Source organism: Ursus maritimus, unplaced genomic scaffold, assembly GCF_017311325.1.
Source record: "Ursus maritimus isolate PB19 unplaced genomic scaffold, ASM1731132v1 scaffold_39, whole genome shotgun sequence".
In the NCBI taxonomy this organism is placed as follows: Eukaryota; Metazoa; Chordata; class Mammalia; order Carnivora; family Ursidae; genus Ursus; species Ursus maritimus.
In genome coordinates, this window is record NW_024426541.1 from 266,123 (window position 1) to 281,495 (window position 15,373).

At 36.2% G+C, this 15,373-nt stretch overlaps 2 protein-coding genes across 2 annotated transcripts; both read left to right on the forward strand.

Annotated features, from left to right (window-relative positions):
- The first annotated feature begins 2,967 nt into the window (after positions 1 to 2,967).
- On the forward strand, positions 2,968 to 4,658 carry LOC103656614 (olfactory receptor 4N5-like). The gene has a single exon (XM_008684021.1). The coding sequence runs from the start codon at positions 3,735 to 3,737 to the stop codon at positions 4,656 to 4,658; it is 924 nt and encodes a 307-aa protein (XP_008682243.1). The 5' UTR covers positions 2,968 to 3,734.
- A 7,649-nt stretch (positions 4,659 to 12,307) lies between these two features.
- On the forward strand, positions 12,308 to 13,422 carry LOC103656626 (olfactory receptor 4K13-like). The gene has a single exon (XM_008684031.2). The coding sequence runs from the start codon at positions 12,478 to 12,480 to the stop codon at positions 13,420 to 13,422; it is 945 nt and encodes a 314-aa protein (XP_008682253.2). The 5' UTR covers positions 12,308 to 12,477.
- Positions 13,423 to 15,373: the final 1,951 nt, after the last annotated feature.

Sequence of the window (15,373 nt, forward strand, 5' to 3'; positions counted from 1 at the left end):
GCAAGAAAAATATAGGAATAAAAGATAAGGCAAATGTAAAAAGAATAACTGAGAAAATGAGTGTATAAAATAGAATTAGCTGGAAGAGAATGGACAAATAGGAAAAATAAAAAAGGAGCAAGAGGAAATGAATGGGGAGAGATGAAGGAGGAGATGTTAGGAAGGTGGTCAGTCCCCAAACACCTGGTTCCAGGAGCTGATCTATAGCAGCTGGAATCTAGGCATGCTCAGTGTGGCCTGTGGATGCTGTGTGTCTGCACTCTGAGAAACAGCGGAGGATATGAGCCCTCTCTCCACCTACACATCTTCAATGCCAGATGTGTTTTTGTATCAATTGAAATAACAAGGAAGATTAGGGATGATGAAAACATTCAGGTCTCTATCCTAGCCTACACTGACAATACTTCTTTGCCTTCTCTGATTAGAGCAAAACACTGGTCTCTGTGAGAGCCAATGTTTTGGGCTTCTTTTCCCAAGAATTCATTTTATGCAGAGTAATGTTCATCTGATGCATGTCTGTCCTCAGTCTCTGTGATGAGCACAATTTGAGAATCACAGGAACAGAAGGTATGTAAATGGAAGGGAGAAGAAAGTGGATTAAAGAGGGGGGAATTGGTATGCAATTCCATCTATTAGTAATAGGGAATAGAGGTGGATCTGGAAAAACAAAAGCAGAGGAAGAGAGGGAGATTGTAACTCTTAGAATGCTTTCTGTGGCTTGGAATTGCCAATCCAGAGAAGCAAGAAATAACTGTCAGTGAGCACCTGGAAAGCACAAAACCTAAGAATAGGCAGAAGGAGCTATTGACTTACTTTCCTAAGAGCAGGTTTGTAAAGGTTTCTATAGACAGAATAAGAAGTGAATGTGGAGGCATACTGGGTAAAAGAGAGCAGGAAGCTCCTAAGCTAATTTCAAGGATGCCAGAAGTGTTTTTCTTTTTCTTTTTTTTTCCTATTTCTTTTGTTTTTAGGTTTTTATTTTTTTTTAAATTCCAGTTAGTTAACATACAGTGTAGCGTTAGTTTCAGGAGTACAATATAATGATTCAACACTTCCATACAAGGGCTGGTGCTCATCACAACAAGTGCACACCTTAATCCCCATCATCTATTTAACCCATCCCTTACTCACCTCCCCTGTGGTAACCAACAGTTTCCTCTCTACAGTTAAGAGTCTGTTTCTTGGTTTGCCTCTCTCTCTTTTTCTCTTTGGTCATTTGTTTCTTTTTTTTTTTTTTTAATTATTTATTTATTTGACAGCGAGACATCGAGAGAGGGAACACAAGCAGGGGGAGTGGGAGAGGAAGAAGCTCCCAGCGGAGCAGGGAGCCCGATGCGGGGCTCGATCCCAGGACCCTGGGATCATGCCTTGAGCCAAAGGCAGATGCTTAACGACTGAGCCACCCACGTGTCCCTCATTTGTTTTGTTTCTTAGACTCACTATGTGTGTGTTTATACATATGTGAATAAGTATCTCTATGCACAGATATGTGCCCATGTGTTATAAATCTTTTTCCATAACATTTAGCTGCTAGTTACAAATGTTACTTGTCACATAGAACATATGTTCTGATGTTTCCTAGTAAGTGTGCCCTAAAATACCAGCATTTTGCCTAAATTTCCCAGGAGTTTACGGACTTTTTAAGGTTGATTTTTCTTTAGTCTTTTCCTTTTTTTCCTCTCTTCCTACATTTTTTTTCCAGGAATGTTATCAAAAATTTCTGTCAAATTTCAGTTGGGACTTTTTCTTTCTCCAGTTTTCCCCTCCACACAAAATAAAAGACTTATTGAGGGGCACCTGGGTGGTGCAGTCGGTTAAGCAACCAACTCTTAGTTTTGGCTCAGGTTGTGATCTTGGTCTCCTGGGATAGAGCCTTTTGTCCAGCTCCATGCTCAGCAAAGCAGTCTGCTTAAAGATGCTCTCTCCCTCTCCGTCTGCCCCCCCAAATGCGTTTTCTATCTTTCTTAAATAAATAAATCTTAAAAAAGAGATTTATTGAGATATAATCAACATAGCATAAAATTTACCATTTACCTTACAACAAACATAAGTTGTATAATTCAATTGTTTTAAGTGTATTTACAGAGTTATGCAAGTATCACCATGATAAATTTTAGAGCATTTTAATCACCCCAAAAGAAAACTCATATTAGCAGTCACTCCTCATTCTACCCATAGCCCTAGGCAACCACTCTTTACTTCCAACCTCTATTAATTAGCCATGTCTACAGATTTTCAAGAAACAAACAATATGTAGTCCTTTGTGACTGGTTCCTTTCACATAGCATAATGTTTTTGAGTTCAACCATGTTGTAGCATGTTACAATATGTCATTCCTCTTTATTGACAAACTGTATTCCATTGTATTCATAGTACTTTTGAAAAACAACTATTTCATGTAATTCAAAATCAAGAGAAATATAGTTATATATCACATTATAGTATTGTCTTGCAGTTACAATCTTTCATTTTTAAAATCATTCATGTCAACAGTCAAACACGTACAGATATCGCAATGAGTATTTATTTATAAAATATGGTTCTACAATTATAGTAATATGAAAATTAGAAAATAACTACAAACATAATTCTAAATAGAACTCTTATTTAGATCAGATTACAGACTGAAAAGGGGAAATATTTATGCAAGCAAAATTATGATTAATTAGAAGCCTAAATAAAGTAATGCCAATGGATGGATGATGACTATTAATGTCCTAATTAGTTTGAGGAATGCACACCTAATATTTTTCTTTCCACTTGTGAATGAGAATGAAGAAGAGAAGTAATTGCAAAACTAAAAGTCTTAACTGCAATTGCTTTTTCTCATTTATCCAAAGAGTCTGTCATACTATATGTTCTATATACCCAATTCCAACTCTATCATGCTTTGATTATATTAGTCGAGATATTAAAAATATTTTATATATTCTGATAAGTTTTATATGGAAATATTTGTGGGTGGGATATCATTTGACTATCATTCTGAGATCTGAGGGAAAAGTAGGTTATGGCAAGCAAATAAACATGGATTAGTATTCATTAGGATTTAAGAACAGGGTGTGTAGCAGATTCAGGATTGGGACCCAACCAAGGATGTATGTAGGGGATACCTCTATGTAAGGAGAATGTAGGATTCTTGTTTGAGACCCTAAGTCAGTTTGGAGCAAAAGTGCACAAGGCTGCCAAAGCAGAACAGTGTGATAGGAACAAATAAGGCACACATTTAGAAAACAAAACATAGAGATATCAATCAAGGAATAGGGATTCTACAGAAGCCAAAGGAAAGAAGCACTTGCAAAGCACTCTGCTCTATGGGAATGAAGAGAAGCGACAAAAACGCAGCAATAAATCTAAACGTTAGAGACAGTGCACCACAGCTAACTAAGATAACACATCTGACAAATTTAATAATGGTTAAGTTTTGTTTTAATCAGGAAATTTCGACTACTCTTCAAGCAAAGTAGCCCAGAGTCCTGGAGGAGCACAATTATATAAAAGCACATGGTTAAGTGGGAATGAGAGTGTAGTTATGAGAATGATGCCTTAGGGAGGGATCAAGAAATGGAGGGTAGAAGGGTCAATGCAAAACAGAAGACACCTACGGGACATGCATTTTTTTCAGGTAGGCAAGTGTTGCATGTGGTAAATGTATTTATCTGGAGAAGAGCTATGGAGAAGATGAAAGGTGGTTATAACAGATAATACTTTTTTATTCTGCAGACAGAGAGGAGATGGTGAGGGAGAACAGCACGGTGGTGACAGAATTCATCCTCCTTGGTCTAACACAGTCTCAACATGCTCAACTCCTAGTCTTTGTGCTAGTTTTGGTTTTCTACCTCATCATCCTCCCTGGAAATTTCCTCATCATCCTCACCATCAGATCAGACCCTGGCCTCACAGCCCCCCTCTACTTCTTTCTGGGAAATCTGGCTTTCCTGGATGCATCCTATTCCTTCATTGTGGCTCCCAGGATGCTGGTGGACTTCCTCTCTGAGAAGAAAATAATCTCCTACAGAGGCTGCATCACTCAGCTCTTTTTCTTGCACTTCCTGGGGGCAGGGGAGATGTTCCTTCTTGTTGTGATGGCCTTCGACTGCTCTGTCACCATCTGTCATCCTTTGCACTATTCCACTGTCATGAACCCTAGAGTCTGCTATGCCTTGCTCTTGGCTCTGTGGCTTGGGGGCTTTACTCATTCCATTGTACAAGCAGCCCTTATTCTCCGCTTGTCCTTCTGTGGCCCCAACCAGCTGGGTAACTTCTGTGATGTGCCACAGGTCATCAAGCTGGCCTGCACAGACACTTTTGTGGTGGAGCTCCTGATGGTCTCCAACAGTGGCCTGCTCACCCTGCTCTGCTTCCTGGGACTTCTGGCCTCCTATGCGGTCATCCTCTGCCGTGTGAAGGGACATTCCTCTGAAGGGAAGAATAAGGCTCTTTCTACATGTACCACACACATTATCATTGTGTTTCTGATGTTTGGACCTGCCATCTTCATCTACACTCGCCCATTCAGAGCCTTCCCAGCTGACAAAGTGGTTTCTCTCTTTCACACAGTCATCTTTCCTTTGATGAACCCTGTGATTTATACCCTTCGCAATCAGGAAGTGAAAGCTTCCATGAAGAAGTTACTGAGTCGTCACATGGTTTGCTGAGCAAAATAGAAGATGAGACAAGCAACAAAGGAGAAAATCCAGTTGGAAATGATTATATCACTTACTCCTTAATGCACTGAATCATTCAGTTATTTTAGCAAATACTACATTTATTAAGTACTTGCAATTTTCAGGCACTATTCTAGCTACGTGAATAAGGCAGGTAAGATTCCAGGTCTCTTGGGGTTATTTTCAGGTAGATAAACACAGATTAAACTATTAAATTGAAAACAACCCATAAGATCCAAAAGAGATAGTGCTCTGAAGCAAATAAAAACTAATGTTCTGATAGAGTTTGGCTGGGAGATGGTAGTTACTTTGCTTTTGGTTGTTAAGCAAGGTCTTTTAGAGTGGTGATTAGCTGATAACCAGACAATCTGAAAGAAATACCCATGGAATTACATGGGGACAAATAATTCTAGAAAGAGAGGATGACCAGTACAAGGGTACAAAGATCTTACGAACTGGTACATTTCAAGGCCAAAAAAGGAATGTAGTAGCTTGTCAAATATGTTGATATATGTAAATAAGTATGTACTAATACTGACTGTACAAAAAATAGTAGTATGTCTTGTTGGGTTTGTGTGTGTGTGTGTGTGTGTGTGTGTATATATATATATATATATGACGATAGTCCTGTAAAATGAATGACATGTAATAGGATTATTATCAATATGATTGGACTAAAATTTGCTTTCTTGTCAGATGTTTTATATTTATATATTTTCACATTTTCTGCTTCGTTTTGGTTTAATTGGAAAAGGCAAAGAAACATTCTTTCACAGAGTCTCCAGAAAAGAATGCAACTCTGCCAACACCTGAGTGTAGCCCAGTGAGACTTGGACCAGACTTCTGACTTAAAGAATTGTAAGATAATAAATTTTTGCTATTTTAAGTCACTAGGTTTGTGGTAATTTGTTACAGTGAAAGAATAAATTGAAACAACACAATCTGGTTTAATAGGAACATATTAAAGTAATTTTTCTTTCACTACCCTTTTACTTTTCATCTATATAGGTCTTTATTATTAATGGTAGTTTCTTGTATGCAACATATATCTATCCAATACAATAATCTCTGCCTTTAAATAGGTTATTAGTTCATTTATATATATCATAAAAGACCCATTTCAGTTAAAATTGACAATGCTTTTATTTTATATTTGTTTCATATGGTTTTTTTTTCAGTTTTTTTCTTGGATACTTGAGTGTCATTTATATTTTCTTTCTTTCTACTTATTATTTAGCTAAACTTTTTCATATTAATAATATTGACCTCTTAGCTATCTTTTTCTTGAGGTTTTTAGTGTTTATTTTATGGTTACAAATACATACTGAACATTTTACTGTATCACAGTCTAAGATCAATATTATATCTTTCCAGGTATCATATATGAAAGTTTAACTGTATACTTCCACTCACCTTCTCTTGATCCTGGTGTTTGTGTTGTTTTATATTAATGTCTACTATTATCCATTGAGATAATATATTCAACAATATATTGTTATTATCTTTGTTGTGTATGGTCTTTTACCTTTTAAAGAGATGTATATAATACAAATTATTTTTATTCTCCTCATGTTTCATTTTGTATAGTGCTATTGCTATGTCTTCGTGTTCACTAATCTTTTCTTCTTCAATGTCATCTCCGTAAGTAATGCCATCCAATGCATTTTTTTCACCTCAGAAACAGGAGAGTTCAACTCCACACTTCAATTTGGATTAAAAAAAAATGTTCCATGATCCTGCTTAATCATTGTATAGTAGCAGTACTACCTCTTCGGGAGATAAGGTAAATTACCCTTTACATGATGGTAACACCTTTCCTTGGCTTTACGTCTCTGGGAAAGAAAATTGAAAAGTGACTGAGCTTGAGGTTAATAGAAATTTTACTGCATCACTGGTGAAAACATCCCAGAACTTCTGGAACTAGGGAGCCTGAAGCTGTGGAAAAAGAAAGCATAAATTCTACATTTGTTTTATGGGGAATGAAGAATGGGGACTATCCTAAAAAGCCTGCAGATTCTTCTTATTGGGAGCAAAATACATATAATGTCATTAAATAAGAGTGTATGCTGCACTCTAGGGGATGCCATCCCAAGATAGAAGGATCCAATTTTAAAATTGTGATGCTCTCTAGTCAGTCTTAATATAAAAGAACACAAACATGAAGAACAGCTCCATCTCAATAGTCAGTTGAAGTTCTATGGTCACATGATCCATTCCTACATGGGCATAGCAGACTACCAGGAGCTGATTTCCAACTCATGTACAGTTCTCTGCTGCACACGGCATGGCCATGCTACATAATCTTATAAAACTACATTATGATTCTCCTATTAGGATATGGAAAACCTTATAAATGGTTTCCCAGCATAGATAGCTTTAATATTGTAGAATTTGCCTGGACATATGGCCCTAGTGGTAAGGCTACTTTCACTCTGTACTAAGTCTGCTAAGGTGCTTTCCTGACCTAAGTTCACAAAAACTAGAACCTTCATTTTAATCAATAAATAAGTAATATATACATGTTAGAGTATACTGCCTCTAGAACTTGGAGAGGACTACCAGACATTATGCTTTCTTCTTAGTGGTATAGTGACTGAGGTACAAGATGCAATACTTTAACATTTAAGCTGATGTCTCAGCATACTTGCCCTATATAAACTCCCCCAATCTTCACAAATGCAGCAGGACCATACCATCTTCAATGGTTGAGGTTTTTGTCCTCACACTTTATTCTTCGCAGTGACTTAATCTGGGAAGAGAAAATGTTGTTTTCCTTATGCCCTATCTTAGGAATATTGAAAACTTCACTTAACTTCCCTGTAAATAACTATATATCACATGTCCTTGACTAAAATTGTTGGTCTGCTAGTAATCAACCAGGATTATAGTGTTACAGTTAAATTAGATAGAAGTTTATTTTCTAATGTAAAACAAATAGTATCTTGGTTCAATGTTGATATAGTAGTACCACGGTATCTACAGACACTCCAAAATCTCCTGTGTGTACTCTTTTTTAGTAATTTGTCACAAATTATCTGTAAAAATCCCACACACCACGCTTGTATTCCAGAAAGACTGAGTAATAAAAGGATGTGTGCCATTATAGGTCCATTTTCTTTCCAATACATTCTTTTCATTCCTACAAATTTGTTTTGTATTATAGGCAGCCCTAATCCACGAGGACTGCATTTCCAGGACTCTAAGTCACTTGACTTCCAGATGGTTACAAATGAGCATCACTGTTAGATTAACATACAGTGGGAGGAAAAGACAACAAAGAACACACACACACACACACACACACACACACACACACACACACTCAAACTGGCCCCAACATCTGCAGTACTTCTGTGGTTCACTCTGGAACTCAGAAACACTTCCCTGGCTCTAGCTCTCCTAGTAAAATGCACCACAACACTTCCATCTTTTGTATATAAGCTGTTATAACCAAAATAATGGTCTCCCAAGGAAGTCCACACCCTAATCAAGGAACTTGTGAATATGTTACCTTACATGGCAAAAAGAACTTTGCAGATATGACTATTTATAAACCTTCAGGTGGGGAGATTATCCTGCATCAGCTCGTCTTTGGTTTCCCTGAACATTTCCTGTTAGCGACTCAGATATTTTGTCACTTGAGTAATTACTTAACATCCTTCTGTTTGTACAATATTTAACTGATAGCATTAAACTTTAAGCATTTACAGTACTTAATATTAGTACAAAAACTCACACTTTTCCAATTAGACCTGAGAAAATATGGAGTTGGGGAAAGACAAAGGGCATAACTCCCCCAGGAGTCAGCCCCTATAAAGACTTTTCACCAAGTAGCTGCCTAATAATACTGTTTACTTTCATGTTATTGGCCACTTTTACTTGCAAGGAAGGCTGCACAATGTCATTTAATGAATTCAGGTGTCTGTTACTAATGAAAAATGGGAGAAGGCTGGCTACTCAGCAGTCTCTGGTACATGGTCTGGACTCATTGCTAAACTGGTGAGGAAAATAAAGAACTGTGGTTGGCTCAGGGTAGTGAGAAGCAGCTTTGTGCATGGGGCTGGAAACTCCATGGAAGTGCACAGACACCTGATCCCAAGAAAATGAGCTTTCTTTTTCAAGAAAGAAGGAAGGGTCATGGTTGGGAAACTAACAGGTTCTGCAATAGCCAGTTATCAACACTGTTATTCAGCATTGCTCTAAAATTCTAATTAATGCCATAAGGCACAAGAAAGGCATTAGAAAAAATATGTTATTAATGTTTGTAGATTATTTTACAAGTAACCTGAAATAAAGAAGACAATGAACTGGGGAAAAAATTACAAATGAGATTTCCACAATGATACCATTTACCACTTAAATTTATACAAAATGGAATCCAGAGCAATAAAATCAATTACGATAAAGGAAAAGATCACATTAAGGAAAGCATCAAAGTAGGAAATAGGCAAAATTACATATAACAAAAAAATGTGTTACAAAAAACGTGTTGATAATGAAGATGAGAAAATTTTACTGTGTCATAAGTAGGCAGATATTAAGAGGGACATAACATCCTTTTGGATCAAAGACTCAATTTCGTAATTCTGTTCATTTTTCTACCTTTCTTATAAGTGTAATATTGTGATATTGAAATATCAATGGAGCTTGTTTTAACATTAGAAAATAAATCTAATTTAGAATAAAAACGTATGAAACTAGCCAAGAAAACTGTGAATGAATAAAGCGGTGGGAGCAAACTTGCCCTTCCATACATGAAATACACTGTAAACATAATGAGTAGTAAAATACGTAGCACCTCCTCAAAAACTATCAGGGGGGAAAAAAAGTAAATGAGCACACCTGAAGAAGAGCCTGATCTATTGGCAAATTTAAAAGGTTATAAAGAAAGCATAACAAATTCTTAGTGGAGTGAATTATTATTTAATTGCAAAGATGAAAAATTATCTCACATTATTTATCAATAAATTCTAGACAGGTAAGAGTTTAAATGTGAAAATTTCAGCCTTAATAAAATTTAGAATTAAAATAATCTAGAATATATTTTCCTAAATATCATATTTATCAATGTCTACTATAGAAAACAAACTACAACAAAAGAATGAACATCATACAAAATTCTCATAATTCAACTCTAGTCCTATCTCTCCACTGCTCATCAGAGTATTGAAAATTGTCTTTAAAGTATTATCAATTTTGCAGATGAAAATGGTGTCTCATTTCTGTAATGTCAAAAGTGTATTTTAACATCCCAATTACTTTTTTACTAGTAGTCTCTGAGGAATCTAAAACAATCAAATGAGTTTCTCCTTTGTGCCTTCTACCAAGGGATACATTGATATACTGCTGTCTTTTGAAGTTCAGACCAGAAAATAAAATCACTGGGTGAGAAATATTAAGCATCCATTTCATATTGATGTTACTTCTGAAGTACAGCTGCAAACTCGTAGGTTACATAATCTTGACCTGTTACTCTACCGTACGTACCACATCTATCTCATTATTTTCATTAATAAACCTTAAATGTGTCCATAAGTGATAAGTACAAATGCCAAAAAGATAACTGAAGAGAGGGCTGAAAGGGGAAAATTAAACTGGAATATACCTGATTTTGTCAGAAATGGAAAAAAAATATACAAAATTCAGAAACACTATACCAATGATTACTGGAAATTAAGATAATAGTCCCAGCAATCCAGGCCAACTAAATTATGCTTAGAGAAAAGAAATCTAGAAATCAAATTGTTTGGCTATCCTTATCAGATTAAATGATAATATTCTTTGAATTATATATAGCAGAAAGATCGAGAAAGTTCCTTTATTGTTTTTATAAATGCAATTATCTTAAAAGAGAGATAAATGATAGAAATGCAAGGATAAAGTGCTTGATTCATGACTTTGAAAATCATAGAATATCACCACTCATAAAATATTGATGCTATCATTATACTTGTTAGAAATTATTAGAAAAATGTATGAGAAAATTCAACTTTCCTATGCCAACAGTCTGAAAATGGCCAAGTAGTTAAACACTTTTAAGCTGAAAAAAAAAATTTAGAGGAAGCGTCTTATCTAGGACTCTATCTCTGCCAGACCCACGTGCACCTGCAAATGTACTTACTTCATACTTCAAACAAATACAAAAGGTCCAGGAGCCATAGCTTAGGTAAGATCATTATCTTATAGCAAGGGTATGAAGCACAAAAAAGAAATACACATTCACATCTGTAAATGAGAACTAACAAGGATTTCCATTTCCAGTTCTATTACCTTGTGAAAGAAGGAAGTTTTTATGCTACTCTGAATGATGGTGTCAAACATAATGGGAGATTATGGGCCATTTACAATAACTGTGTGTCTTAGTGATAGTAACTATATATATATAAGAGAATATGACTAAGTGCTTATTATGGTTATCTAAATACACTATATTTTTTTCAGATTTGAACTGTGTAACTAAAAGTTTAAAATGCACCCCAAAACCATGTATATTTTATTTTCATTTCTGACAATCTGCATTAGGTCTGGGTCTAGGCTTTCAAAGAAGCAAGGAAAGGACTGGAGATGAACAACAAGCCTGGAATAAAACTTGAAAAATAGAGCTAAAATCAAGAAAATTAGGAAGGGCTTAAACAAGTGAATTTATATAAATTGAGCGCTGACCTATTCCCTTTAAATGTGTGCATTTTTTAATAGTTCATTTCACTTAGCAGAATTCACCTTAGGCAGTAGCATAATATCTATGACTTTTTTCCATCCTTGACAAAGTTAAAGGTTAAAAGAATTTTCAGGAAAATAATTATGAGGGTGGATAGGTCCAAGGAGGCTAAGTAACCAAAGATGGTACTCTCTTCAAACAATACATCACATTTAAAAATTTTTAAAGTCACATTTACAAAGGTAAATGATTCACCTTACTCTTTACCCCTCACTAATGGAGGAAAGTGGAACAAGACTACAACGGTAAACTTCACTAGTCTTAATAATAGTGATTTAGGTTTTTCTATATACTCATATACATGAAAAAATACAACTTAAAAACAAATATCAGATAAAAATGGTTATTTGATCCAATTTTGCAACAATGGATAAGAACGCACAGATGGGATACACTTGACGTCTGAGCAAATGAACTGAAGGGACATGAAGCAATATGTAGATGAACATCAGTAGTTTTGAGAGTCAATGTGGGTCATTCAATTCTAAAAACCTTAATCTTTCCTCATTGAAGCCTAAAGTAATAGGCTTTAATCTCAGTTAATAATATAACTGTCTCCATATTCAACCTTCTAGCCACAATATGCTCATGGTTTGTAATCAGTTCTTTTTAAGGAGCATAATGTAGATTTTGTGATTTCAGCACTATTTGATGTGGCAAACTTTTTTAAAGATTTTATTTGAGAGAGAGAGAGAGGATGAGCACAGGGGGAGGGAGAGGGAAAAAGAATTTGAAGATGACTCCACTGGCTCAGTGCAAGCCTCCAAGGGGCTCAGTCCCACCATTCATGAGATCGTGACCTGAGCTGAAACCAAGAGCTGGATGCTTAACTGACTGAGCCACCCAGATGCCCCTAATATGGGAAACTTTTTACTGCATACTGAGAATGTCACAAACTGTGTTAATAAATGCACTTCCTGAAAAAGATAAAAATCTATTTTGTTGATGCCTTCCAAAATTCTTTGATTCTCATATGAGACAGGATGTAAGTAAAGATCAGGTTTATTGACTTGTTTATTGACTTGTCAGTCCCTATGACATCTGTGTGTTTTTCCCTCTTCTAGGCAACCTCTGACAAACTCATACAAAAGGATGAATGATCTCCCGAACAACAGATCAAGTGTTTCTGAGTTCATCTTGCTGGGACTTTCCAATTCTCAAGAAATTCAAATATTCTTTTTTGCAATCTTCCTTCTTGTCTATGTAGCCATCATAGTAGGAAACCTCCTCATTGTGATCTCTGTGATAGTCGATAACCATCTTCACTACCCCATGTATTTCTTTCTGGCAAATTTATCATTTTTTGACTTATGTCTTTCTTCTGCCGCAACTCCCAAAGTGATTGCAGACTTCCTTAGAAAACGCAAGACCATCTCCTTGTGGGGCTGCATGGCCCAGATGTTTTTTATGCACTTCTTTGGGGGTGGAGAGATGTCTCTTCTAATAGCTATGGCCATGGATAGGTATGTTGCAATATGCAAACGCTTGCACTATAAGACCATCATGAATCGCAGGGTGCTCATTGTGTTTCTACTGCTCTCATGGGCAGTTGGGTTCACACATACCACAAGCCAGATGGTTTTCACTGCAGGTTTACCTTTCTGTGGTCCTAATGTTGTGGACAGCATTTTCTGTGACCTTCCCCTGGTCATCAAGCTTGCCTGCACGGACACCTATATCCTAGAACTGTTGGTGATTGCCAACAGTGGACTCCTGTCCCTGGTCTGCTTCATTCTCTTGCTCATGTCCTACGTTATCATGCTGGTCACCATCTGGCAGCACCCCTCCAGTGCATCCTCCAAGGCAGTGTCCACACTATCTGCTCACATCACTGTGGTCACTCTCTTCTTTGGTCCCACTATCTTTATCTATGCTTTCCCATTCAATAGTTACTCTGTAGATAAGTTTCTTTCTGTGTTTTACTCTATAATCACCCCCCTCCTTAATCCAATTATTTATACTCTGAGGAATCAGGAAATGAAAGCAGCCATTAAGAGACTCAGCAGCCAGCATCTTGGTTCCTGGCTCACTTCCTAAGTAATGTCTACAACAACTGATTGATTGTGGTCTCTGCTATTTGGGGATTTTGAGTCTTTAATATTTATTGGAATAATTACAATGAAAATATTAAATACTATTTCCCTCAAAATTCATAGAGTTACTAATGTCAGTTTTATTAAAAATTTAATGGAAAATGTTCATAACACAGATTCAATACCTAAATAAATGTGCATTAATTCCTTGTACTTCCTTGTCTTAGAGTTCAAGGAAACAACCCCGGTGAATGGCTGGCTAAGATGGTTGAGCATCTGCCTTTGGCTCAGATCATGATCCCAGAGTCCTGGGATTGAGCCCCGCATTAGGCTTCATGCTCAGTGGGGCGTGTGCTTCTCCCTCTCCTTCTGCTGTTTCCCTTTGTCTCCCCTCCACTTGTGCTCTCTCTCTCTCTCAAATGAATAAAATCTTAAATAAAATAAAATAAAAAATGAATACGTATGTCGCTACCTATGGCCCTCTCCAGAGTTTCAGAATCACAAATTCATTCACGGAACATCAACTGGGCACTTATTATGTGCTAGGCCCTGTGCTGAGGAATATGGAGAAAAGATGAAAACATTGTCTCAGCCCTTGAAAAACAGTCTAGCAGGAAAAACAGATATACATGGTAATTAGGATATGATGTGACAAGTGTTAAAATGCTGGCAGATAAAAAAGCTCTAGGAGCATAAAGAAAGTGCCAGGCTGCCTTAAATAGGAGTTTGCAGTAGGAGTGGAGAGGGGGGTGAATTCCAGGAAGAAGATGTGTAGAAGCATGAAAGGGACTCTTAAGATGAGCTCTGGCATATCAACTGAAATATTAAAGATTAAAACCATGAACTGCTCAGTGCAGCTTGCTTTACCAGATCACATGGACACACAATACTTTTTCAACTGAATTCCATCATTCGTGAAACATTAAAAAAATATTTACTAGGTACCAACCACTGTATCTATCACATGGTTATAGATACAGACCTGGTCCCTGTTCCAGAGACAGTAACCAAGGGGAGGGATCTATGTTAGGCGTGGTGGTCTCAGAAGATCACTTTAAGGGGAGACATTTATACTAACACATTAAGAAAGCTCTAGAATTAGACATTTAGGCAGGGAAAAGAGTATTCCAGGCAAGAGGTCAGTGTACCTAGACATTGTTAAGTGAGAAAGAGTTTATGTTAGTATTAAAGAGAGACCTTGGTGAAGGAGATTGATCAACAAAAGAGAGAAGATCTATGCTGAGACTTTGTAGAAAGGAAAGGACCAGAGTTTTCAGACTAGTGGATTCCTTTTTATTGTCAATATAAAGCCATTAATGTGTTTTGATAAAGGGAAAGTTGGGATCCCATATATTACAGTTTGGTATAGCTCTGTCCTCTTAAATAGAGAACATAATGTAGCAAAGTAAAAGCAGAGGAAATAGTGGACTATTTGATAGTAAGCCTGAATTTATTAAATAATACAATAATATTGAATAAAACAATATTTAAATATTAAATAATAATAATAATACATGAGTTTGTGAAAACTGTAAAGACTTTCAAAGGCAAATTGAAACCTAAAATTATTTGAACATCTTGGGACATCTCTTTTGATGTCTTTTAAAATTTTTAAATGTCTCAGTTTAAAAAAATTTAATTTTTTTTTTGCTTTTTTATATAGAAATTTTTTAGTATAAGTTGAAATACATATTAGTTAGTTTCAGGTATAAACATTGTGATTTGAGAAATTTATACTTATACTATGCTCACGGAAGTGTAGCTCCATCTGTCACATAAAATTACTATAATATTACTGGCTATATTATCTGTCTCTTATTCTGTGACTTGTTCTTTCCCTAATATATGCTTTATCTCCACTCGCCTTTACCTATTTTTTCCCATTTCCCCACCTGCCTCACCTCTGGCAACCATCAGTTTGTTCTCTGTATTTATATGTCTAATCTGCTTTTTTT

Excerpts from the sequence above, each read along its gene's own strand:
- LOC103656614 (XM_008684021.1), top strand. The coding sequence starts at position 3,735 with ATGGTGAGGGAGAACAGCACGGTGGTGACAGAATTCATCCTCCTTGGT.
- LOC103656626 (XM_008684031.2), top strand. The coding sequence starts at position 12,478 with ATGAATGATCTCCCGAACAACAGATCAAGTGTTTCTGAGTTCATCTTG.